The 27,564-nt window shown below is 40.0% G+C and overlaps 1 protein-coding gene across 1 annotated transcript in view; it reads left to right on the top strand.

The window, feature by feature from the left end:
* Positions 1 to 630: 630 nt before the first annotated feature.
* The window catches only part of AK5 (adenylate kinase 5), a 237,889-nt gene continuing 210,955 nt past the window's right edge, over positions 631 to 27,564 (top strand). The window contains 6 exon segments of the mRNA XM_025417943.3: positions 631 to 796; positions 5,124 to 5,310; positions 10,596 to 10,637; positions 10,640 to 10,762; positions 15,491 to 15,660; positions 15,761 to 15,874. Coding sequence (XP_025273728.2) covers positions 737 to 796; positions 5,124 to 5,310; positions 10,596 to 10,637; positions 10,640 to 10,762; positions 15,491 to 15,660; positions 15,761 to 15,874 — 696 coding nt within the window. The 5' untranslated portion in view covers positions 631 to 736.

Genomic DNA, 27,564 nt, shown 5'->3' with positions numbered 1-27,564 from the left:
ATCGGTAACCTTAGGAATGAATGACAGATGCTGTAACATTTAGGTTTCTGCCCCCCGGGGGAGGGGGGGACGCGGGAGTAAGTCTGGGGTTGGGGGGAGGCGTGGAGGGAGGGGGCACGTTCCTAGAGCCCCCGACTCTCGCTCAGGGCACCTGCTGGCAGGTGGCCGCGCCCCCGGCGGTGGTGTGACCCGCAGGGTGTGACGGCGAGCCCCCCGCCCCCCCGACCCCCCCCCCCCGCCCCCGCGCAGCGTGACTGGCCGCCGCCGCAGACCCGGCTCCGGGAGGCGCAGAGCGGGAGAGGCTCCGGGGCTGCTGCCTGGCGGCCGCCGCGCCTCCACCACCGCCTCCGCCGCCGCCGAGCCTCCACCTCCACCGCCGCCGCCGAGCCTCCACCGCCGCCGAGCCTCCACCTCCGCCGCCTCCGCCGCCTCCGCCGCCGCCGAGCCTCCACCGTCCCCGCTGCGCCGCCGCGCTGCCCGGGAGCCCCCCGGGAGCCCCCCGGGAGCCGCCGCTCCGAGCCCGCAGCTCCGCCAGGCGGGGGCGGCGGCAGCGCGGAGCGCACAGGCCCGGGAGCGGCGGAGGGGGCGGTGGCCTGGGCGCGCAGAGCCGCGCGGGGGAGCGTGTGCGCGTGAGCTCCGGCGCTGCACCGAGCTCGGCGGACCCCGCCAGCCGCAGCCCGGGGGCCGCAGCCCGGGAGCCTCCCCGCCGGGGCCCCGCGGCACGCGCGGCGCAGCCATGAACACCAACGATGCCAAGGAGTACCTGGCCCGGAGGGAAATCCCTCAGCTTTTCGAGGTAGGGGGCCGGGGCTGGCCGACGGCTGGGGGGGGGGGAGGCACCCCGGGGCGCGGCGGGGCCCACCTCGGCGCCCCGGGCGCGGAGGCGGAGGCGCGTGCAGAAGCCCGCCCTGCCCGTTGGTGCGGGTCCCCGTCCGAAGGTGGGCTCCGAAGCCGCATCTCGCAGATCAAGTTTGAGCCTCCAGCAGGGCTCGGGCAGGAAGCAGGTTGCCCCCCGGCGAACCCCTCGCGCGTGGGGGCGGGGGGCTGCAGGCGGGCCAGGTGGGTGCGCGGGCGCTCAGGCCCCCCGGGGACTCGAAGCCCTGGGGTCGGGAGCCCGGGCCCCTCCGCGCGCCGAGGGTGAGGACCCCGCGGGGAGGGGACGTGGGGACGGAAGCAGCCGGAGCGGGGACAGCTCGGGGCACAGGGATGAGGGATGAAGATGCAAAAACCAAATCCAGACCCGTCGAGCGCAGCGGGTCGCCCGGGAGGGAGGTCCCCCGCGCCGCGCTGCGCTCTCGGTGAACCAACTCCTGAGCACGTTTCCCGCGGCCTTGGCAGGGACCGTCCTCCCTCGTCGCCCCCCGGCTGCAGCTTTGCCTGCCGCCCCCGACCCACCTGGACAGCGCGAGTCGGGGAGGGAGCGGCGAGGCGGGCGTGACTCCTGTTGCTCCGTCCTCGGATCCTCGGACCGCAGCGCGGCAGCGTCTACACCGGGGACCCGGGGGATGGGAAGCACTTCGGGGACGTGGGAGAGGCGGCTTGAGCCATGAACTGGGGGGAACCCTGTTCTAGACCAGAGCCGACGTCGCGGAGCCTTTTGCCTCTTTTCCTTCTCTTTCTATTTGAATTTCGAAAAATTACTGAATTCTATGTGCTTTGGGTTAGAAACAAAACAAAACAGGGAAGCGAGCCAAGCTTCATCGATGGAGCCCTGAAAGGTGAATTCCATTCACTGCAAACCTGCCCCCCCCCCCCGTTTCTGAAAGATAGTAGACTGTAGACTGATCCAGTAAAACCAGGGATCATGAATTGTTCTTTCTCGTGTTCTGCTAAAAGGAATTTTAAGACACCATCTGGGAAAAGAATTTGATGCCTCTTTTCCCAAATTATCTTTAAAATGGGCCATCATCATTGCAGATCTTCATTTTCTCTCACCTCTGTAAGCCACTGGTTTCGGGTTGGTCTGAAGCCAAGATTTCCAGGTAAACCACACTGAGCACAAGCCTGGTTTGTGAAACCCAAATCTAGCAAGTGTGTTACTCATGCTTGAAAAAAATGGGAGAGGTGTTGCGTAAGGACAGGTCTTGGGATAGGTAGGATTCTTTTTTTTTTTTTTTTAATTTTTATTCATTTATGATAGTTAGAGAGAGAGAGAGACAGAGACACAGGCAGAGGGAGAAGCAGGCTCCATGCACCAGGAGCCCGATGTGGGATTCAATCCCGGGTCTCCAGGATTGCGCCCTGGGCCAAAGGCAGGCGCCAAACCACTGCGCCACCCAGGGATCCCGGATAGGTAGGATTCTTAAAGAGTTTTTTTTTTTTTTTTTTAATTTTCAAAAAGTGAATATGGAGCTGAAGAGCTGAAGGTTATGACATAAAAACTACTGCTGTGATCAATTTCATTTCTATACTTCTGGAAGAACAATTAGAAACATCTGCAGGAGTGTCACCTGATTACAAAGTGCTTCTTAATAGTATGACTGTTTTCTTTATAAATGTGGGCGCTGTTTTTCCTCCTTGGTAACCACAGAGATTTGTTTTTTAGTTTGTTCACGAAAATCTATACTGTGTATGCAAATAGATGATGGCAGGCATTGTTCAGGTAGTATGCATTTTGTTTTGTTTTGTTTTTCTGCATATGAATGGAACGTTTTAAAATAGTGGCACCCAGTAAAGGAAGTCCACTCCCTTAGGTAAAATGCAATAATACAATGTACTTAAATGCAATCCTGGACAATTAGAAGATGGAAAAAGACTGCTGGTGACCTCCAAAGGCTCCATCCTACCAGTGAGAATCTAGGCTTTATCCAGAACAAGACAGAATTAAGACCTGCCAGTTCTCCATGGGATAAATATAGACAGTAAAACCAAATACTTTGCTTCCAAACTGAATTTCTTTCTGTCAAACCATAATAATGGTAGGCCAAGTTTCTAAGTATATGGAATTTATCAATCAGGTATCTATCAAACCAAAAATATTGTCCTCGCTGTAGATTTCAGACACCACGGTGGGCCAAGTAATTGATTATTGAATCTACATATTGTCAAACAACTAGATGTATCTAACTGACCTTTTCAGATTTTCTCCTGACTTGAGACATCATCATATGCATTAAATGGGATACCTCTGGTAGGTTCAAGTTTGAAACATGTTTCCATTTTTAGATTAAATGTTTAAAATAAAAACTACTTTCCCCTGATATTGTCATGATTTCTTGACTCTAACCTCGGGGGGTATGTATTGATCTTACATTACTGTACCTTAGAGTAGAGATTTAGCAATTAATTTGAATTCTGGTGAAAGTCAAATTAGATTATTCAGGTTCTCAAAGGATTAACTCAGACTGAATAATAACATCAGCTGGTTGGCTATCTTGGATCCCTGATGGTGGCTGACTATTTGAAGGGTTAAAATTATCCATGAAGGAGTGGAACTCATTCCTTCTAAAATCAGTACACTTTGGGGAGCCAGATTTCTTTAAGGAAGCTGGAAATGTGTATTTTCCAGTTAAAAAAAAAATTCATTGAATATGATCACTCATTTTAGTTAATAATAGGAATTTAAAAAGAGAAAACTTGACTGATTCATATTGTAGTTGGATTATGTATGGGCACAGATAATCTGGCATTTTATTTTTATTCCATATCATACTTTTGCAAGATATGTAGAGAGGAATATGTGAGTTTTGGAATAAAAAAACATTGAGTTGAAATCCTGGGCCTCCAAGTTTCCAGCTCAATAACCTTGATCAACTCATTAACATCTCCGAGCCATGGTTTCCTAATCTATAAAATGGGGGTAATAATACCACATAGGACTGAAGAGTGCATTGGGTGAGCTAAGGCACAGAGTAAGCACTGCCACTGTTATTAATATAGGAATGTGAGGAGTTAAACACAATGTGTGTGTGTGTCTGTGTGTGTATGTAACACAGGTCTTGACACACAAACTGAATGTGGATGCCCAGATTGGTTTTTTCCTCTCGCTCTGCTGTTGAACTCCTCTGAGCACTCCAGCCCACGCTATTTGGGATTTGAGAGAACAAATGCACCTAGAAAGAGCAAATTGCACAAGAATAATTTGAAAATAAAATACTGTATTTGACAAAGATGTCAGCCTTTAAAGGGTGTGTGTGTGTGTGTGTTGTACATTGATAATGTATGTTGGAGATAATAATCCTCTATGCTTTTTCCATGAAATACTGTAAAGGAAAATATTCTGTACATCACTCCAGTTCCCAGGAGTCACCATTTCCAAATTTGTAGCATTTTTAGAAATTAGTACATGTGACACATTGGACACCAGACTTTCCTCTGTAACCTCAATGGATATTGTGGACATTATATATCAAATAGCATTTTTTTTAAAGTCTCAGACTATGTTTTGAGTAAAAAATTTTTCCTAATTAGAAAATAGTCCAATATGCAACCTCCAATGTGCCAGGGACAATGTCAGGAGCTAGAGACTGAAAAATAAAAAAGACCCAATCTGTGTTGTTGAAGAGTTTACAGTTTAGAACATGAGGCCAATACATAAACTGATGGTTTCAGTTAAAATGACAGGCAAGATGGTTTTTTTCTGGGTAATGTGGAATGCAAAGGAAGAGGTCCACAAACCTATCCTGGGAGCTTAGGGGAGGCCTCCTGATAATAATAATGTTACCAAAACCCACCAACATCTATTGCATATTTACTATGTGTCAGGCCCTCGATATGCACTTTACAAATATTACATTTTTAATCCTTAAAAAACTCTATGAGGAAGGTAAAACTTCATTTTGCCAATGAAGAAATTGAGGTATAGAGCCCATAAAAATGGGTAGGAATAAGATAAATAATGACTGGAGCATATTTACACGCTACACTTTATCCCACTTTGATAGGGCTCCTCCGTTTTAAGCTATGTAATCTGACTTGTTTAAAAGGCAGTGAGCTGGAAACTTATGGTCAAGAAGTCAGGGGTTATCTTAATTACTCAGCAGGTCATAATTTCAGTTGTTTATTTAAAAAACAAATGCAAAGAACAGAAACAACCCAGAATTTAAAGATAGGACATACAACCATTTTAACAAAGGTGGTTTTAAAGGTTATTTTATATGGGTGTATTTTGTTGTGTATTTCAGAGCCTTTTGAATGGACTGATGTGTTCTAAGCCTGAAGACCCAGTGGAGTACTTGGAAAGTTGTTTACAGAAAGTCAAGGAATTAGGCGGCTGTGACAAGGTGAAATGGGACACATTTGTCAGCCAGGAAAAGAAGACCCTACCTCCACTCAATGGAGGGCAGTCGAGGAGATCCTTTCTAAGAAATGGTAATGTATATGTAGAATAATGGTTTATAGTTATAATGGTTTTCTTTAAAACACACCATGTAGACTATAGGCAGTTCTTTAATTTATTAGGTTTCCAAAAGCCTAGAAAGACATTGGCCCTGGAACATGATTAATCTCTCTGCTCTGAATTCTAATCACCTTTGTGATAAGACAAACAAAATCACATGCCGCTGTCCAGCATTTCCATAAAGGCTTAATGAAATTTTGTATTTCTGACTTCATTATTTTACAAAATGAATTGCATTAGCAAACTATGAATTTTTCTTAAAATTGCAAATAAGAATCTCCCAAATAAATGGATAGACCAAATAGCTGTTATGTAACAATTCACCATTTTTTTTATTAGCTGGGAAGAGTGTGGTATAATATATTTACAAACTCAAAGTCCATATTAATGCCTCTGCATAAATGCATGTAAAGTTTATACTAGCTTATCCAACGAGCATTTATTAATGCGGAATGCAACATATTAGATTGGGCGTTTAGATGCTATAGAAGTAGAAGACATGAACTTGCCTAGCAATTTTAAGAATAGTTTGGAACTAAGAATTAGAGTTCAGTAGAGGAGATTCGTGGTATATTCTGATAGCTTTCTGAATTACATGCTTATCCAAATTAGTGGTTCAACATCAGCCAAAGCCTTTTAGGCTCTGGTTGAAATTGACAAGAACAATAGTATGTGCAAAATGGAATCATTTTCAGTCAGGGGAAACTATATTTATTTTTTCCCAGTGGGCAAGATCATTATATTTTCAAAATTCACATCACTTTCAAAAATAGTACTATGAAAAGTTTTAGCTATACAGACAGAATTTGAAGTATTTATAATACAAGTATTACAAGTATTTGTACCAAATAAAGAGAGACATAAACTTCAGTTTAATTAGTATGCCCCACTTAGATTTTTTTTGAATGCAGCATGGAGAAAAGTCATGGTGTGTTAATTTTTAAGAAACACAAGCAGAAAGGATAAGCAGAACCAACATTTTCTCAGAAGCATCTCTGGAGAGTAGAATCCTTCCCTATCCATGTGGGAATCATCACTAGTTGATACAGGCCTGAATGCTCAAGTGCCAGTTACCTCTGAGACTCAGTCAATTTCTGCTTTGGTGAACCAAATGATGTCTTCATGGGCTTGAAGAGTTCATGTACCTTCCCCAAATGGCTAACTTACTTCCCTGGGTGTTGTCATACCGTTAGAATCTGGCTCGGGGTTAAATACAAATACCATGCCCTTGTTAAATCAAGTGAGATTAGTATGGGGAATACTTTCTAGACCTTAAGGCACTAACAAACCTTAGGTATTAATGAATCTCGTCTAAAATATTTTTACATTTTTAAGTTTAAATCTAAGAGGATATGATATTACCTTAGCCCAAAAGCTGCTGTCAGAGTGGGTATGAAAAGTGACTTTTGCAACAAAATAAAATCCAAATGCTTCCATTTCATACTATTACTTGGCTTGATTATACACAGAAGCCAGGCAGGCCAAGTATATAATAGACAACAGTGGGGACTGCGGTCAAATTAGAGAGAACAGTCATTGTCTAAAGGCAGTCATGTACAAATTTTAGAAACACACTGAGCTGAACAAAACACATCTCTGGGGCTATATTGGGCCTACAAATGACCAGTTTGGAACTCCTGATTTAGCAGGATAAGCTAAAACAGGAATGGAAAATGTAGGTCTAACTGTCATTAGAATTAAAACTGTTTGTTAATTTTAGAATCTCCATTCCATGTCTACTAATACTTTACCAGAATTCCTTCTCAGAGGTCTTCTAATTAATCTATGTACGAATAGAACCATTCAATATACAATGATGACTGTCTTATTACATGCTGAAAGATGGAAAATGGTTTTTAAATTGACTTTTCTGTAAAAATAACATTTTATGATATGCTTTACTTGTGCTTTGTAACTTTTAGCTATAATTTATGGAATAGATTATTAAATTAAAGAAAACTGATAACTTCCCAGTAACTTAAAGCATCATGATTATTTTTAGAAATAAAAAGTGATTCATACATATTTTGCTGAAATACTGGCATAGCTATGCTAATATGTAATTATCATGAAAAATTATTCTGTGAATTAAAACATTTTAATCATTTAGGCAAATTACTTTTATACATCATTTCATACATAAAAATATGATAAAAAGCAAGGATAAATTATTGACTGAAAGGATTTTACTATCAATGTGAGATAAGCATCCATATTTTTCTGTCATATGTATACAATTGAACAAATAGTTGCAGATAAGGGGTCTAATCCCATAGCTCCAAATGTCCATAAAGCTTCTGTTCTGTCATCGTATACTCAACATGTTTAAAAAGCAATCATAGCATATTTGCTTCAAAACCAGCACTCCTTTCTTTCCTTATTTTGATGAAGTCAGTCTATGAGTCAGTTGAGCATTATAATAACAATTTATTGAACACTGCTATTTGTCATTCTTTTAAGACTGAGGATATAGCCAGTGACAAAGAACAAACATGGTACCTGCCTTCATGGAGTGCTGTAGAGAATATTATGCTAAATAAAATAAGTCAGTTAGAGAAAGACAAATACTATATGATCTCATTCACATGTCGGATTTAAAACAAAGCAAATGAGCAAACAAACAAAAAACCAGAATCCTAAATACAGAAAATAAACTGAGGGTTGCCAGAGGGGAGATTGGGAGGGGGGAGGAACGAGTGAAGTAGACAAAGGAGATTAAGCATAAGTTACCTTGTTGGGCACTGAGAAGTGTATAGAATTATTGAGTCATTACATTGTACACCTGAAATTAATATAACACTATGTTAATTATACTTCAGTTAAAAATAAAATATTAAAAGAAATGCTTTGGAAATACTATAGGAGTGTAGAGAGTGGACACCCTATACAGGTACAAAATATATGTATCATATATATATATATGATACATATATATACATAACAGTTTGGTATAGACTATAATGCTGAGGTTATTTTTAAAGAATTTGTGTAAGATGATGTTAATCAGGAATAATTGTTGAAACAAAAATAATGAAATTGGCAATCATTTTGATGATAGAATAAAAAACATTGGTCGTGAAAAAAAAAATATATATATATAATTAAAAGCCCAGTTGGTGCTCTAGGAAATACCGTATGCTATAGGATCAACCATATAAACAGGGGAGTGGAACCAAGGTAGGCTGGGGTTCAAGGTAGGCTTCCTGGAAGAAGTGATATGCTAGTGCTTGGAGACAGAAAGCTAAGTGGGTGTTAGCTAGAGAAGGATGGAAGAGTTTGAGTATATACCAGGGAATAGAGAACAGGGGTTCCTGACATTGAGGAAGAGGCTATGGTATAGATAGTAATAACAGAAGCCCACCATTTCTGGAGCAGAAGAGAGAAGGCAGGAAACTATATGAAATGCAGTGTGTTCCTTATTTATTTAAACTTGAAACCTGGTAATTGTTTTTGTAATGTCACCTCCTTTCATATCACAGATCCCAATCCTAACCAGTGTTCTTCGTATCTCACCACTCATGTCCATTTCCTGTGCTACCCCTCTTAACTGAAGCCCTCATTTCTCACCTGTGCATTACAGTACCTGACTCCTAGCCGCTATTCTTTCTGCCCCCCCATCTCCCAAATCAAATCCCTTCTAACCACCACCAGATTTATCTTCCTAAAAAACATATTTCATATTTAATTATGTTCCTACTTTACCCCTCTCCCCGCCAAAAAACTTCTCTGCTGACTTTCTACCAGGTTAATGCTAAACCCTTTACTCTGGTGGTTAAGTCCCTCCACCCTATAGCCACACCTGCCTACCCATCTTCTGGTTTTTCTCTATGGGAAACCATCTGTTCTCTGTTACCAATTCAACAAATATTTATTGGACACTACGTGCCAACCATAGTTCTAAATCCCAAGGATACAGTTCCAGATAAGTAAGGTCCCTGCTTCATGGAACTGAACATTCTAATGGGAGAGGACAGTGAATGGAGACCTTTCAAATTGTGAAGTAGTAGATGCTTTGTAGAGTGACTTAGAGTGATATCCTTGAAATTAGGTGACTACTCGAGATTAAAAAGTCAGTGAAGTCCTCTTATAGGAGGTTTCATGTGAGCTGAAGTGTGAAAGACAAGCAGAGCATTTCGGGCAGTGGATTGTGGGGACAAGATTGGAAGCAGGCAGATCAGTAAAGAGTCTGTTAAAGTTGTCCAGGTAAATGCTGGTGACTTGGGCAAGAGTAGTGATAGTGCAGTTGGAGAAAAGTTTGGGTATTTGGGATATGTTTTGGATATAAAATCTATGGCAATAAATGTGAAGACTAAGGGAAGAAAATAATTGAGGATAATGCCTTGAGTTTTGCCCTGTGTTAGGGGAAGCCATTTGATTTCAAGGCAGACCAGGATACTGTTGTCAGTGCCTTTCCTATCATAAACCCTTCCCATAGTTTTCTAAAGAATATCCACTATTATTGCAGACGACTCTACTCCTTTCTTGGAACTGAAGCGAGTCCAGTGGGTCAGTAGTCAATGACCTCATCTATTGTGTCAACAGAGCATGAGAAGTTCTACCTATCAATATCCCAGAAAGAGATATGAGCACAATGACATGCTAAAATCCAGTAGTCCCCATAGCCAAGTCACTCATGGAAAGCCAAGTGGCCTCCTGTTTCTTTTATGCAGTGCCTGTTGGGTAGTTAGGGCTTCTCTTTGTCTCCTGGGATACTGACACATGGGTTGAGGACAGAAGGAGCCATGAACTACAAGAACCAAGGCTGAGCCTCGAACAACATGGGAATTAGCAGCTGTGTAAGGTTGGGAGAATTGTGAGGTTGTATATTATACAACTCCAGCGAGCACTGTTTGCAGAGATCAGGGTATATAAAAACTACCAAACAAGATTAAGCAGTACTTAAGCGGGTTCCTTCAGAACAGGGTTTGGCAAATTATAACCCACCTACTGAGTCTGGCTCCTTATCTGTTTTTATAAAGTTTTGTTAGAACACAAACTCATCCATTGTTTATATGTTGTCTCTGACCACTTTCCTGCTACATGACCAAGTTGGGTATGAGACTGTGCAAAGTTCAAAATACTAAATGGCCCATTAAGGAAAAGTTTGCAGATCACTTACAGGATGGAGTCTCCTTCCACTTGAAAAAAATCAAACTCATTTAGTTTGAAAAATTCCCTCCACTAATTGGCTAAGTACAAAAAATGTTTTATTATGCTTTTTTTTTTCCCGTTTCAAAGTTATCTTACTCTTTTGCAGTAATGCCTGAAAATTCCAACTTTCCATATCGGCGGTATGATCGGCTCCTCCAATCCATCAATTCTCCATAGAAAGTGATACGGACCTCTCTGAGACTGCAGAGTTAATTGAGGAGTATGAGGTTTTTGATCCCACTAGACCTCGACCAAAAATCATTCTTGTCATAGGTATGAGGACAGAAAGCAAAATTCTTATAGTCTTGCTATCTTTGCTTGTATATTTACATTTCAAGAAATTATGTTAATTATGTGTATTTGCAAATACTAAGTTGGGTAAAGACAAACAATAGAAACAAAAGCTCAAGAGACAGTAGATATAAATATTTTAGCATAATTTTCAATAAAACAGAATTGTTATAATTATATAATGCCTATTGCACTTTTATAGAATCTCATTACAATGTCCTAGAAATTCTCTATCATGAATTGAAAGTATTAATTTCTTCAAGATTTATTGTCCTCTGGTTTTATCTGTTTAATTTTTAACATAGAAACTGAATCCATTAGAAGTTTTCTTTCTTTCTTTTTTTTTTTTTAAGATTTTATTATTTATTTGACACACAGAGAGAGAGCGTGCGAGACCAAGCAGGGGGAGCAGCAGGCAGAGGGAGAGGGAGCCTGATGTGTGTGGGGCTCTCTCCCAGGATTCTAGGATCATGACCTGAGCCAAAGGCAGATACTTAACCACTGAGCCACCCAGCTGCCTCCCATTTGAAGTTTTCTAAACATGATGTGTCTTTTTCCTTTCTAATTCAACAAAATGAATTTTTATTCACTATTAACTTTAGAGGGTAAGAATAATAATTATGATAATATGTTGGTAAAGACTCATAAATGAGTCTTCTGTATGGCAAACTGGCACTTAAAATCTAAAAGTTTGGTGTTTAAGACAAGCAAATCCCATAGAATAGTGTTTTATACATCACATAACATCTGAGTATTAGTCAAAATAAGAATAACAGTTGATCTTTAACATTGCTTACTATGAATGTGTATGAAATACCAGTCTGATTTCAATTCACGAGGAATGGATATGGAAAATGTTGGAAGTCTTTTGGCAAAACGCATTGTTGACCATTCTCGCAACTTCCAACTTCCTCAAAATCTGTAAAAATCAATGAGGAGACCTGTGAACATGCAGTATGTTGTCATTGTCTCACGTTCCAGTTTGACTCAGCTTTCACAGAGATAACCAAAAGTGAAAATCGAGTGTGACGTGTTCAGGGCTCTTCTCGTCAGTAATGTTAACAGAGGGCAGATTGCATGCAGCCCCCATGCAAAGAAGTACTGTTTCTGGGAGATGCACTGATGACGGCAACTGGCAGAAAGGCAGGCAAATCAACACACCAAGCTGTAACAAGAATTTAAGTTCACCAGACTAGAAGAAGTGACATTGGTCCATCTCTCAGTGTAATGAAAATGAAATTGCAAAGATATTTGGCACTGAATTAAGGTAGTATCGTAGGTAGAAAATATAACAACTGGCTTTCTAAAAGTCATTATTCTTATGGCATATGGTAGCCACCATTATGCCGTAAATCTCTGTTCTTGAAAAGTGTGTGTGTGTGTGTGTGCACACTTAAAAGTTTGAGATTCGGGGCACCTGGGTGGCTCAGTGTTTGAGCATCTGCCTTCGGCTCAGGTCATGATCCCAGGGTCCTGGGATCAAATCCCGCATCAGGGTGCCCACAGGGAGCCTGCCTCTCCCTCTGCCTATGTCTGCCTCTCCCTCTGTGTCTCTTGTGAATAAACAAAATCTTAAAATGTTTTTAAAGTTAGAGATTATTACTTAGAAGATGAAGAAATGCTTTATTAAAACATAGAGCTACAGGTGAAGAAATTATTTCGCCGTTTTGGGATGAAATATTCTTTCATATTTCTGTTCTCAAATGTTGGTAATTATTAATAGGATGAACAAATGGAGGTGTGATTGTCCATGAAAAAGGCGGAATACCAAAATGCTCTTCTGTAAAACACATATATGAATTTTTTGTGCATTGTGAATTTTATATGAAAATGTCTAAAATATTTCAATAAACTAAGGTCTTTGGAGAAAATACAAATGCTTCAAAAAAGAACTCCACAGTTCTTTCTTACTCAGTAAAATCAGTTGGCTTCCCAAGAGTGTGATTCTGGTTTTAGACTTACACACTATAAAATTGTATGTATTCCAAGAATAATGCAGAACCAATGAGTGTAAATAACTTTTAGATTTTAGAGCATTGAGATATGAGAAGAAAGGAAAAACCGAACCTTAGGTTATCTGAGAGAATTGGGGCAATTTAATGACTTTTGAGGAATTATAATTGTACCCGAACCTTACAAATGTTTATTGGTATCAGGTAAAAAAGGAATGGAAGAGGTACAGATACCCACATGGTATTACATTCAAATAAAATTTCCTTTGTGGCGATGCAGAATTTTTTTAAAGCTAGGCATCTTGTCACAGACATGAATATCTCTTATATTAATATAATTATAAAATCTAAGAGTTAGATGGATCCTAATATTTTTAAGTATTAGAGATAAATAAATGGAACCAAATTAAGCTCACTTTGGTTTCAGAGAGAAAATGTGAAACCAATTTGTTCATCAAACCCATGTAATAAATTAATACTATTCCTCCTTAATTGTGCTAATCATATGTTTGTGTTGTCTGCTATTTGCTTCTATTAGTTGACAAAAAAAATTTGTGTGCTATAACTTTCTTAGCATGCTTGATTTTTTTTAATTCAGTGGGATTTATAATCTCTTATAAATGAAGTTTGATAGTTTGTGAGATAAAATGTGTCAATATAGTTTATGAAAGATAACTTTCATTCTTCAAGGATCAAATCTTCTTAAATTTGATGGGGATATTCATGTAATTTTTTACTTCAAGCCAACCCATGAACTGCATTATAGGTTAATAAGCCAGAAGCAGCTATTTAGAGCCAAAACTTACTTTTGATTTGCAAAGTAATGAATTTAATCAAGTAGTAGTTGATAATGTTAAATCTAATAGGATAGGATTTAGAGTTTCTTAGAAAGAAAATGGTTAAAAATGTAAACAAATTCCTATCCTAAGTTTAATAAAGCAGTAAAAAAGGTGAAAGCCACATGTTATCAGGTTTATTATTTGGTATTGGGGTTAAGAAGTGATTCTCATTAGTTGATCTTAGAATTCTGAACTTTGAAATTTTTATATTTTATTTATTTTTTAAAGATTTGCTTATCTATTTAAGACACACAAGCACACACACACACACACACACACACACAGCAGAGTGAGCAGAGGGAGAGGGAGAAGCAGACTCCTCGCTGAGCAGCGCGCCTGACATGGGACTTGATCGCAGGACCCTGAGATCATGACCTGAGTCAAAATCAACAGTACACTTAACTGACTCAGCCACCCCAGCACCCCTGCATTTGAACATTTTTAAAAAGGAAATAAGGCATGGCCAACTAAGTCTACCCATTCAGAACTCTTTTTAGAAAAAATAAGCAAAACACCTGTCTTTTTTACTTATATTATTTGCAAAAAATAATTGATAATTATATATAAAACTGAATTGTACTCCCTCCCATATCTGATATATTGAAATAGTAGGGAGAACACCAACTCACTTTTCTATTGAATTTTTATTTTCAATATTGCTTAATAAATCATAAATATTTTCAGTGAATATTACCAAAACATTTCATTACTTATTAGACATCAACCTTTAAAAATATTTTGTCTACAGTCAATAATTTATGCTTAAGCATAAATTTCATCTTGGTAATTACTAAGAAGTCACAAATCAGGGCTCCTGGGTCTCTCAGTTGGTTAAGCATCTGACTTCAGCTTGAGTCATGAGCCTTGGGGTCCTGGGTTCGAGCCCTGAATCATTGGGTTCCCTGCCCTGCGGGGAGTCGGCTGGTCCCTCTCTCTCTCCCTTTGACCCTCCCCTTCCCCCTGCTCCTGCTCATGGTCTCTCTCATATGAATAGAGTCTTTAAAAAGAAAAAATAAGGAGTAACAAATCAAAATCAGACAGGGCTGATTGCTATTGCTTTATTTAGAAATTTGTTCAGACTTTAGATTCAAATTAGTCTAGGTTGTTTAGAAATATAAATTAAATCTAATATGATTGGAAATAAAATCTGAGGCATAGATTTTATAATTATTTTAGGACATAAGCTTCTAAAAAATAAATGGTAATTACCAACGATTAGTGTTGAGTAAGGTTGCGAAATGTTGATTACTTCATACGAATGTATCACAAAATTGAAATTATCTTGAGCTCTATGAATTTGTTCTGCTTTAAGCACCTATTCCATTCACTCTGTATTCGTGGCATAAAACTTCTTTGAAATTGAAAGGAGATGAGGCAAGTAGACCTGTGAACGGAGTTAAAAAAAAAAAAAGATTTAAATAACCTGTGTCAATATTGATGTCCCTCTGAGTTTAAGAATAATTGTTGCATTTCACCAAATTGCACGGTAGCTCTTTGTTGGCATGGAACACATTTCTATTATTTTGATCATTGTCTCTTGTGGCCCATAGATTTTTCTTTGATCACAGGGAAAACGCAATTAGGTTTTACACAGAAGAACAAGACACAGTTTCTTTCAACTGCATTGTCCAATTTTCTTTTTTTTTTCTTCCAATTTTCTAAGTTAGTTATTTACTAAAATAGGTAAAGGAAAAAATGTCTCTTTCATCTAATAAAATTGATCGTAATTCTATCTTTTCCTTGGCTAAGTCTGTACTTGCTCTGCATTCAGAGGTAGAGCCGAGAATGGCACAGGTGTAAAGTTGGCTTCCCTGACAGTGGCGATCTAGACTGTATCTCAAGCTAGAGGTAGTAGCTGTGTAAAAAGGGGTTTCTTGTTGTTATCGGAAGGTCACAATTTTGCCTGTTTTAAATGACAGGTGGTCCAGGAAGTGGAAAGGGTACTCAAAGTTTGAAAATTGCAGAACGTTATGGATTCCAATACATTTCGGTGGGAGAATTATTAAGAAAGAAGATCCACAGTACCAGCAGCAATAGGAAATGGAGTCTTATTGCCAAAATAATTACAACTGGAGAATTGGCCCCACAGGTACTGCTGTGTTATTTGCTTCTAGTCTGCAAAAGATTCTTATGCCAATTGTGTCAGTCTAACTGTGGTTTCTCGACTTTCTTTTTTTTCTTTACAAAAGGAAACAACAATTACAGAGATAAAACAGAAATTGATGCAAATACCTGATGAAGAGGGCATTGTTATTGATGGCTTCCCAAGAGATGTTGCCCAGGCTCTATCTTTTGAGGACCAAGTAAGAATGTCTCTATATTTTAAATGACCTGTTTTTGCTTAAAACTTTGAGATTAAAAAAAAAAAAAAGGTTTCTTGGAAGACTTACTGTTATTCTGAAAAAATTCTGGTCTGAAAGCAGGAAAGTACATCAGTATGGGTTGTCAAAAGGTCATTTCCTTGGCCTGTGTGCCTAAAAATTGGAGAATGTCTCTGTCAAAATAGAAAAAAAAAGGACTAATAAGAGAATTTGTTATTTTTACTTAAAAAGGCAAACCTCTCTAAATTTTATTTCAAAACACTTTAAGATTATGTTTTTCATCTTTAATTACTTAAAACAAGCCTGCTCTATACTGCCCAGCCATAGAAAACATCACCCTGCACTTATATTGTAACCAAATTAGGAAGCCCCCTTAACTGGGGTGTAAAATACTAACAAACAAACCTATAACAAAGTAGGGTTCAGGTTGCCAAACTTCACTCAAATTTCAGTAGGCTCTGTATGCTCAGCACCTAATACATATATTTTTAAGGGAAAATGAATCAATTAAAATATTTTGTATATCTATTTAATCTTTGAAAATCAGGGTGAGTGGTTTTTCCTGTAAAAATTTTAATTACAAAAACAGCAATGTGGTCATAAAAATTTTAATCCAGTGTAAAAAATGAAAGTCTGCAAATACCCTTATTCCGTTCCACTGCCCTCTTCTTCTGAGAAACAGAAACACTGTTAAGCTTGTTATACATCCTTCTGGGCCATTTTCTATACATTGAACACACACACAGCCACGCATGCACACGTCTGCATGCTTATATGCAAGTGCCTTTTTAATTTTCATAGCTATTTCCAAATGGTCCCCCAGAAAGACTTGTCCAAGTTATAGTCCCATCAATACTGAATGAGTGTATTTATCCAGATTCTTTCCAAATGGATATAATTCATATTTAAGATTTTTGCCAACCTGAGCAGTAAAAAACAGTATTTCATCTCTTAAATGTGCATTTAACAAGAAACTAAGTTAGATATGCCTTCAGATACTTTGCTATTTGTATTTCTTTTTTTTTTTAATTTTTATTTATTTATGATAGTCACAGAGAGAGAGAGAGAGAGAGGCAGAGACACAAGCAGGCTCCATGCACCGGGAGCCCGATGTGGGATTCGATCCCGGGTCTCCAGGATCGCGCCCTGGGCCAAAGGCAGGCGCCAAACCGCTGCGCCAACCAGGGATCCCTGCTATTTGTATTTCTTATGTGAATTACCTGCTTTCCTTTGCTTATATTTCTATGGACCTGTTTATCTTTTTCTTATTTAAATAAGCTTTTAGCATATTACAGATATTATATCAGAGAGAACAAAGTCAAATAAGAGGTAAATTTATGTGTCGTGTAAAAGAAGTCTGGAGTTAGGCGGTTCAAGGCCAGAAGACGGCTTCTGAAAGCCTCTCTTTGTTCAGATTGACTCTCTGGGTGCACCTGTTGTGCTGGGGTGTCTGTCTCCTCCCCTCAGGTCTTCCTCTCCCACAGTAATCCAGAACCTCCGGTGCTTTCTCAGCTCGAGGGCTTGGTTCTAATTGCTCTGGCCTTGATGAGAGAAAAACTAGAAAAATCAATTTTTTGTTGTTGCTATTGTGTCATCTGGGTCGCTATTGAAAGTGGGTGCTATCGCAGCCGTGCTATGTGATTCTTGGCTATTGGCAGAAGCCTGATAGCCAGCGCAGGCATTCCCACTCAAACCCAGTCCACACTGTGTACTGAGTGACATGCATTTGGTGGGCGCACGCTGCATGAGCTTCTTGATTTTTTTCTCTGTTGCCTTTCCAACGTACTGTGAGTCTCCCTCTTCTCCCCTGAATAATAACTCAGGCAGATCTCATGGCTTTCCTGGTCACTTTAAAATATCAACAGCTAGGGGCGTCCAGTGTCTCGGTCACTTAAGCATCTGGCTCTTGACCTGAGCTCAGGTCATGATCTCAGGGTCGTGGAATGGAGCCCCGTGTAATGCTCGGTGCTTAGCGGAGAGTCTGCTTGAGATTCTTTCTCTCTCCCTCTCCCACTTCCCCCCTCTCCAAAATAAGAAATAAACAAATCTTTAAAATATTAACAGATAGTCTCACTTCCCAGTATTAAAAGCTTAGTCCGCAATTGTATCTCAATAAAGCTGGGAGAAATTTTTTTAATTAAAAAAAAAGTCCAATATAAAATAAAAACTTCAGTTTTTCATTCAGTTTCACATATAGTCTGCTTGGACCTGGTTCAGCTGCAGAAACCCGAAGTGATGTCTCAGACTCCTGAAATTCTTCTCAGGTGGCTTATGGTGGGGCGGGAAACGTATAACTCTCCAGCAACTCTCTGGATACCTGACCCATTTCCACCTTCTCTTATATAACCTGGACACGAGTGATGGGCCAAGGGTCATAATACCGGCTGGGGACACCTGTTAGCAAGTTCTGTATATGATGCTCTAGTATCTCTGTGTAGATTATGCAGTTTTTTGCATTTTCTGTTCTTAGCCATTTTTCTGAGGCTAGAAAAGTCCTGGTTTAACATCTTAGGTTGGTATTGTAACAGCTTAGAGATTCTTGGCCACTTCGAGCAGAACAGTTGTGCTGAGGTTGATGTCACCATTGCCGAGCCACCAGAGGTCAGAGGGTGCAGAGGCACAGCTGAAGTGTCTATTTAAAGCAAAGTGGTAAGGTCAGCCCTGATAACTCCAGACCCTACGTAGGCTTATGCTCTCATGTATCTATTTTTCTGGTACCATTTCTGACACCAGATGCATGAGGGTTTTCCATTCCAGTTCTCTGATCCTCAATGCAAACAAGAAATCTGATCATTGAATTCAACTCTGACACTGAATAGCAAAGTTAGTATGGACCCTACAGGTTAAGGGCTCAGTCCCACAAGACCATCCCCACTTGAGCGGTCAGTCACGAGTTCCAGGGGCCCCTTATGCTTCTGTCCAATCACCCATAAATTCTAGGGTTCCCAAGACACCCTTATCAGTTTTGATAATTTGCTAGAATGACCCACAGAACTCAGGAAAATGCTTTACTTACATTTAGGGGATTATTACAAAGGTGCTACTCAGGGACAGCCAAATAGAGGAGATGTGTAAGGCATGGTGTGGGGGTGGGGATACAGAACTTCCATGTTCTCTCTGGGTGCACCACCCTCCCAGCACTTTGGCATGTTCACCGACCCAAAAGCTCCCCAAACTTCACTGCTGAGTTTTTCTTTCTTTCTTTTTTTTTTTTTTTTTCTGCTGAGTTTTTCTAACTCAATCTGTAACCATCTACCATCGTCCTGCAGACCAGGGGGTAGGGCCAGAAGTTCCCACCTTCTAATCTCTCTCTGAGAGAGCAAATACAAACTCCCATCCTGACACTATTTGGGGCCCTGCATGAGTTATTTCATTAGCTTTGACTCAGGTATGGTCAGAAGGTGTTCATTATGAACAACAAAAGACACTCCTATGACTCAGGAAATTCTGAAGGTTTTAGGAGCTCTGCGCCAGGAGTCAGAGACAATGACTAAATATATTTTTTCACTATACCACAACTCCTCAAGGTTTTTTCTTTAACCAGTCTTTTTGTGTGTCCTGTGGATACATATATACCTGCATGCAGAAATTTTCCCCAGGACGTCCACACAGGTCCAGGGTGTAAGAAGAGACGGATTTCTGCTATCGGCCATGTACTAGTGATGGTCTTGTCATTGTAACAAAAAGACCTAACAGTCAAGTGTCTTATAGGACAATGAAGTTGTTGTTGTTTTTTTTTTCTATTAGGGAATAGGATCAATGTGACCGGGGTGATTGATGAGACAGCTTTTCTCCCTGAGGTCATTTAGGGGCCCTGATTTTTTCCAGATTGTTGTTTTGCCATTTCCTGGGACACTCTCATCATCTGTATGGTTGAAGCAGAGCTTCCAACACGTATGTTTCCAGGTGGCATGTAAGGGAAACAGAACATGAACATCTGAAGGTCTGACGTCCCAGATCTGGATAGTGGCAGCTGTCATTTCTGCTCACATGGCATTGTTAAGGATTTTAGTCATGTCAAAATTGTGAGGCAGGCTGGGAAGTATAATCCAGCGAGGTGGCCACGTGCCTGCCTACAGTCCTGTTACTATGGAAGCATCAGAGAACTAACTCGCAGTTTCTACCCTAGTTTGCCTCCCTGGCCATCCAAATGTCGGCATGCTCCCTTCTTCCCTCACGGAGATTGTACTCATTCACTCCCCAAGGAAAACAACTGGAGTCCAGTCATCTAGATCAAAAGTCAAGAGTCTCTACTTGATGTATAATTAAATCCAGATTAGACTCTTCAGCCACCTACAAACTGAACATCAGGTTGTCTTCCCTCCCTGCCACCAATACACAGTGGAGGAACAAGACCCAGACAAGGGAAATAAAGGCTCTTATTCGAAAAAGGGAATTTGGGCAATGTATGTGGTGGTCACTGAACCATAACAAATAACAAATCCTTTTCCCAGCAGTAGAGTGATTTCCTGGGTCAGTCCGTTCAACTCCTGGTTCTTTATTGTCTTCTGAAGCCCTTGACCTTCTGAAAAGTTCTTCTTGTCCATTATCCTGCATGACCACATCGAAGTGTTGTGTTGGAGACTATGCCTTCTTTGGGAGCTATTCTTAATTTGAAAAAAAACGAAAACAAAAACAAGCTTTTTCTGGCTGGGTTTTTGGTTACTTTGGTACTATTTCCACAAAAATTTGGTAAGCATCTGCTCTCTTTGCTTCCAGTTAGTTCCATGTGCGGTAACTACACCCAAAGTTCTTTTCTAAATATAGTTATTAAGCTACTTTGTTTCTTTGTTTTCTCATTTTGATGGTAGTTACCTTGAAGCCATAGAAAACAGTAGGTAACATCCTTAATCTGGGTTTCGCCTCAGGGCCAAGTCCCTTTTTTTTTTTTTTAAAGCTGGGGAGGGTGTTAATTAACAGGAGTCCTTGGAGCAACAATAGCCTTGCCTTCTCTTTGGAGATATAGAGGCAATTGATTTTTCTGCTGGATAAGTCTAAAGTTACTGGACACTTCTTTTCTCTTTATCTGTTTGCAATTTGGCCAATTCTTCCAAAGGTTTATCTATTTCTTTTTGTATGTTACTCAAGGCAATAGAGAACAACATATGTGATCACTCTAGCCCTTTCTGGTCATTTCTTCTCTACCTGTGGGCCCCATGGGAACACAGTCTACATTCCAAGTTATCACAGGTAATAGCTGTACCAAATATTTTGCAATGGTATATCAAGTGTCATTAATTTTTCAGCCTAAAATTTCTTGCTTTTACTGCCCAAGCAAACCAATGCCACACACTTTACTGTTTGATATAGTAGTGCCCCACTTATATGACTATTGTCTGTATTATTTAGAGTAAATCCAGGATGCTGTGACATAACACAGGTTATTTCTCTCGTATGTAACAGCTGCACGGTGAATGAGAGCAGAGAACCTTCATCCCTCACCATCCTTCAGAGATACAGGTCATTGTTCCTCTAGCTCCTAGGGCAATGGTTCTCAAGTTTTTTTGGTCCCAAGACCCTTTTACACTTTTAAACATTATTAAAGACCTCAAAAAACTTTTATTACATGGGCTATATCTATTGATACTCATTGTATGAGAAATTGAAACAGAAATATAAAAATACTTATTAAGTCATAATAAATAAAATAAAATAAAATAAAATAAAATAAAATAAAATAAAATAAAATAAAAACAATCAATCCATGCAGGTTAACATAACACAGTTTTGTGAAAAGTAACCATATTTTCCAGAACAATAACAACAGAAATGGTGGTAAGAGAAACATTACATTTTGCAAAGCCCCTTAATTTCTAACTTAGTAAAAAAACAGCTGGATTCTTATGTCTGTTCTTGCATTCCAGCTGCTGTGAGATCACACTTCATGTAGCCACTAGAAAACTCCATCGTGCACTTGTGAGAGGATGAGTGAATAAGGCATGCAATCTGTTAGTATAAAAATAGTTTTGACCTGCAGCCCCCCTGAAAGGGTCTCTGCAATCTCCAGGGGTCTCAAGAGCACAGTTGGAGAACCAAGCCCTGGGACATGTTTGACATTTGCACAGTGAAAGCGAGGTCAGCCATGCCGTGCCCTGTGGCCAGCTTCCAGCTGGTTGGAAAGGGACAAAAGTGCAGAAGGCACATGCTCACCTTTAGTCGCAGACCCCAAGGTGCACACATTAGTCTTCACAGTCCATTGATGAGAACTGAAGTCCCCTAGCTACATCCTAACTTCAAGGGCCATTGGACAATGGAGTCACGTGTTCAGGCATGGACCTGGCTACAGAACTGTTATTATTGAAGTTGGGAAAACAGATTTTGAGAGACAACCAGCACTTTCCACCAGGAGCAGCATGCTTTCTTTCCCGCCCTTACTTCTCAGCCTAACAGCTGAGCTCTCCCAGCCCTCCGCCTGCCATTGCCGGGGTCTCCTCCTTTGGTAGTAGTTCTTTACCATCCAAAAAATTTCTTCTCACCTTCCACCTGATTGTTGAAAAATAACAGATTAGTGAGGGCAAAGGAATCAAGATGGGTAAAACTGGGAAGTCTAAGATCTTTCCACCTCCAAGCAAATGTACTGCATGGCCAAGATTTTGCTAGATAGCCCAGAGTCGAAGGTGAAAACCTAAGCAAAGTGTTTTTTAAAGGTTGTAGAATTTCATTGGTCATGGGATGACCTCTGTACTAGATTTCTGTACTGAGGATTTATTGCAAACAGTAAAGTTGAAACCAGTAAGAACTCAAAGGTGCTATTTTTGAAAATGGAGAAGGAAAGTCTACACAAAATCTATTTAAATAAAAAATCTGACAGTAATTAACAGTATATTCAACTATCAGGCTCCAGCTAATTTTCCAATTTTGTGTATCTACCTCTGCATTCTACATGCTGGACTACTTCCTATTTCTCACAGTGACCTGCTCCAGCTATTTCCTCAGAGCTATTTATATCATCCCTTAAGTTGTTTTTTCTTTCCACTGTGCATTCTGTTTTTGAGCTCTGTGTTCATACAAATAAACTTAACTCATTCTTATAACTGCTTCATAATGTTACATTCTATAAATATAACATATTAGCAGGAGATCAAGTTGTTTTAAAATTTCTGTTTTAACTAACAATACTATGACTAACATCCTTGAACACATCTCCGGTTGCATATGTCAAGAAGATCTCTCAGGAATATTTCTAGAAATGAATTTTCTAACATGCAAGGAGTGTGTGTGTGTGTGTGTGTGTGTGTGTGTGTGGTTTTAAGTCTATATTTTAGATTTTTAAAAATATAATATTAAAAAGTGGTCCCATAAATTCATGATTACTTTTTTCCCATTTCTCCACAACTCACCAATATTTCTACTAATACTACTAAATCGATTTCAAATCTTTTTATTTTAGTTATCTGATGAATTAGAAATGTTTTGGCATTGCAATTTTATTTTATATTCTCTAAATCCCTAGTAAACTGAAATGTTTCTTAAATGTGTTTATTGGCTATTTGTATCTTCTTTTTTGAGAATTGCCAAATATAACCTTGGCACCTTTTTTTCTAGTGGATTGAGTTTTATTATTGATTTGGACATTCTAGGGATTAATTTTTTGCTATGTATTTTGATTATATTTATTTCCATTTATATTTTTCTAAATTAAGACAGAAATATACAGGATCATGTCCTGTCTTTTGTCTTACAGAAGTTTTAAATTTTAACATGGTAAATTATCAGTTGTTTTTTTTTTTTACTTTTAGATCTTTTACTTACTTTTACTTAGATCTAAAGAAAATATTCCCTGCAGTCTCATGAAAATATTCTATATTTTTCTATGTATTTTTAATTTTATTTTGAGGGTTCAGTTATTTTTTTCTGTCTGCATTAATTGTTGTGCATACTATAAGATAGTGATAGAAATGTTATGGTATGTTTTAAGTGGAAATGAAAAATGTATCCAGTGGTCCAAAGATTATTTGTTGCCTAGTACATATGTTCCTCATTGAAATGCCTTATTCCTAAATAGACATGAGTCTGCTTTGTCTGTTTATATTTTTCTGCATCAATATCATGGTTCCAGTCAAAGAACTCTAAGTTCTATCCTGATGCCTGAAAAACAATCTCTTCTCCTTCTTCTTTTCTAAATTGGCTATGCCTATATATTTACTCTTCTTTATGAATTTTAGAATCAGTTTGTCAGACACATAAAAAAACTGTTGAGATTTTATTTAAATTTCAATATAGATCATATTATATATAGATTAATCTTCAGAGAACTTACATCTTACCATCCATGAACATTGCCCTATCATTTCATTTACTCAGGTCCTGGTTTATTTTCTTCAGTAAGTCAAGGTTTATAGTTTTCCATGAAAAAGTCTTGTACGCTTTTGTTGGTTTTGATCCTGGGTTGCTGCTATTACAAATAAGCTACTTTTTTTCTAACCAATTCTCAAGTGATCTTTGTGGAATTTTTACTTGTGTTAGTAAGTGTGTCTGCCTGTTTCCCCCTCTAGAGGCTTCTGTTCTGTCCTTAGGGCAGAGCTGTCTGGCTCATGCTGTAAACGTACTTCCATTCTTGATACTTTCCCACCACCCCCACTCTCATGACCCCCGCACCTGCCCTGCCACCTTCACAGCATTCTTTACTACATTGGGTGCTAGTAAGAGTTTGTTGATTTGAAGTGGAAAACAAATATTAGCATCATGAATACCCAGAAAAGGGAAAGACTTAAAAGTGACTGCTTCAAAAGGGATCTTGAGTTCACTCTCTCAGATCCTCATCTAAATCAGTGGAGTTGGTTATAATGTCAACACACCACAGTGGGGTTTGACTCTCACTTATTATGTGCTTTTGGCTGATTTACCAACCCTCTTGAGGCCTCAGTGTTTTCCTTTGAAGAATGAGGATAATAAGACCACACGGAATCACTGTGAAGATTAAATATGGTTATGTACCTATAGTTCTCAGCACCATGCGTGGCTCATAGTGACCGCTTAACGAAAGGAAGCGGTTATTATTTTTAGACTTGTTGAGGATAAATATTCCATAGATGTGTGGAGCGGAAGGGCCCTCACTAGCTCTCTTTTCCTGTTTGCCAGAAGCTCTGAAGGTAAAAGGACCCTCAAATTGATTGATAGAGCCCTCAGAGGCCACCTTGAGGGGTTAAGGCAGCCCAGAACAGCTCTCCTTTTATTTCCTGTTCTGAGGTTCCAGGTAAAACTCTGTTGAAAGAAATTTTTCTCCTGCTAAAAATGGCTAGAACCACTTTGGAAAGCTAGCTGTCAGCTAGAGTCCTGGGACGTTCACACTGTGGGGCAGAAGCACTGGGAAGTGCACTGATTAGTAGTGGTGTTCTCAGCACACATCTTGACTTCATGTGTTTCAGCAAAATTCCTCCCACGTGGGGAGTGATTTGTTGGGGACCCATGCAGCTGTGCAGAATTTCTTCGATGAAAGTGCTGGTTGGTTTTCTTCCAAGAATATATGCACAGGAGCATGTATATATGCTTCTGTGACCCAAATGTCCCAAAGATCGAGACATTTGCTTTCTATTGTATTTATTGATACCATTTGGTGTTCAGTCACCCTGATTTTTCCATTGTTCCTATATTTTTTATTTTGCTTTCGGTGCAAGCAAAGTATATTGTTCCTAGAAATGTGTACTTGAATATACATATTTTATAATTTATTTTTATAGTGTTATCCCTTTATTCCCCAACCTTAGCTGTTGTTATTTCCACTTTACACATTAGGAAACTGAAGCTCTGACAAGTTAAGTAACTTGCCTAAGGCCACCAGCAGGCAGACAGAGCTAGGATTCCCAAGGAGGAATACAGATATTCTAGATCACGAGCTCTCTGTAACCTTGAGGTCACAAACGCAAACTGACTGTGGGCATCAGACAATTTTTTTTAAGATTTTATTTATTTATTCATGAGAGACGCAGAGAGAGAGGCAGAGACACAGGCAGAGGGAGAAGCAAGTTCCATGCAGGAAACCCGATGTGGGACTCAATCCCAGAACCCTGGGATCACGCCCTCAGCTGAACACAGACGCTCAACTGCTAAGCCACCCAGGCATCCCCAGACAATTTTTTTTTAAATGTACTAAATTCTAAAATTAGGAGATTTCATGTGAAAAAAGCAAATTTCTGCCTTGTTTTCCAACAGTAGTGATTTAGCAGCTCCCAGTTCATGCAGACACACCTGAGTGGCACTGCTGCCATTAGACAGTGTAGGTGGTGACTGGTTCATGGCCATCCCCCACTCCCACCACTGCTGGTCTCTCACTGTCTCAGCACCAGCCTGGACCTTACCGGGTGCCGGAGTCCCTACTGTACAGTCCCACTTGTCCTCCCCTTGTCTCAGCCGTGTCTGATTTTAATTATTGGTTTATCACACAGACAAAAAAACCTCACAAAGATATGTACACCCTATCCTATAGGTGACATGACTGCCTGACACAGTAGGGCCACCCTGTCAGTCTAAATATTAACTATTGGGATCCCTGGGTGGCGCAGCGGTTTGGCGCCTGCCTTTGGCTCAGGGCACGATCCTGGAGACCCGGGATCGAATCCCACATCGGGCTCCTGGTGCATGGAGCCTGCTTCTCCCTCTGCCTATGTCTCTGCCTCTCTCTCTCTCTCTCTCTCTCTCTCTCTCTCTGTGACTGTCATAAATAAATTAAAAAATTAAAAAAAAATTATTTATGAAGCTTGTTTCCCTTACTTCTCAAATTAAAAAAAAAAATTAAACAGAAGAGCTAGTATTTCTTCCTGCACTTCAGTACATCATCTTGAGCCATCCTGCTTGAGTGCCCACAGCCTACTAAAAGAATCATCCTTGAGGGGATGAAATATGTCTTGATTTGTAACACTCAGAGGTCATCTGGGGAGTAAGTTAAGTAATCGTTCAACGCAAATTTAAACTTGTTTAAATCAGCAGTCTACCATGGTTTGTTTTCTGGGGTGTGTTATTTGTGGTTTTGAAGTATGACCATCATGGTTGGTGTACTGATGCTTAGTGAGAGTGGGCACTAAGCATTTTTACTCAGGTTGTAGTAGAGTGGTCAGGTCGGGGAGGTAATGGAAAAGGGACTTTAAAATTCCCCCAATGCAAGGCACCTTACCATGCTTGGTAGTGTTTATTTTAAATGAAGCAATGGACCCAAGATTATCCCTTTAGTCACGCCACTCTTACTCATTTGCATTCCTTCAGGCTTTTAAAATTTTTTAAATTTTTAAAGAATTTATGTATTTATTCATGAAAGACACAGAGAGAGGCAGAGATCTGGGCAGAGGGAAAAGCAGGCTCCATGCAGGGAGCTCGATACAGGACTCAATCCCAGGACCTTGGGATCATGACCTGAGCCAAAGGCAGACGCTCAACCACTGAACCACCCAAGTACTCTGCTTCAGGCTTCTTGAGTGTGGGAATTTTGTGCTTCTGAGGGTTAGGGCCCATGAGTGCACACAGCCCTTTTGAAGTCATGCATTGTGAGATCAAAGAGAGTGAGACCTGCTGGAGCGCAGGTATATATAACTATTTGCATTTTTTTCTTTTCTGGTGGTGATTTCCTCTAGGATCTATAATTTAACCTCAACTTTGCCATCTAAAATGAGCCTAAAAATAGTTAAGTTCTGAGGTAGAATGAATGAAACTGGATATATGAAACATTCTCAACCAGATAA

This window comes from Canis lupus, chromosome 6, assembly GCF_003254725.2.
Source record: "Canis lupus dingo isolate Sandy chromosome 6, ASM325472v2, whole genome shotgun sequence".
NCBI classification, from domain to species: domain Eukaryota; kingdom Metazoa; phylum Chordata; class Mammalia; order Carnivora; family Canidae; genus Canis; species Canis lupus.
This window is presented reverse-complemented; position numbering and strand designations above follow the sequence as displayed.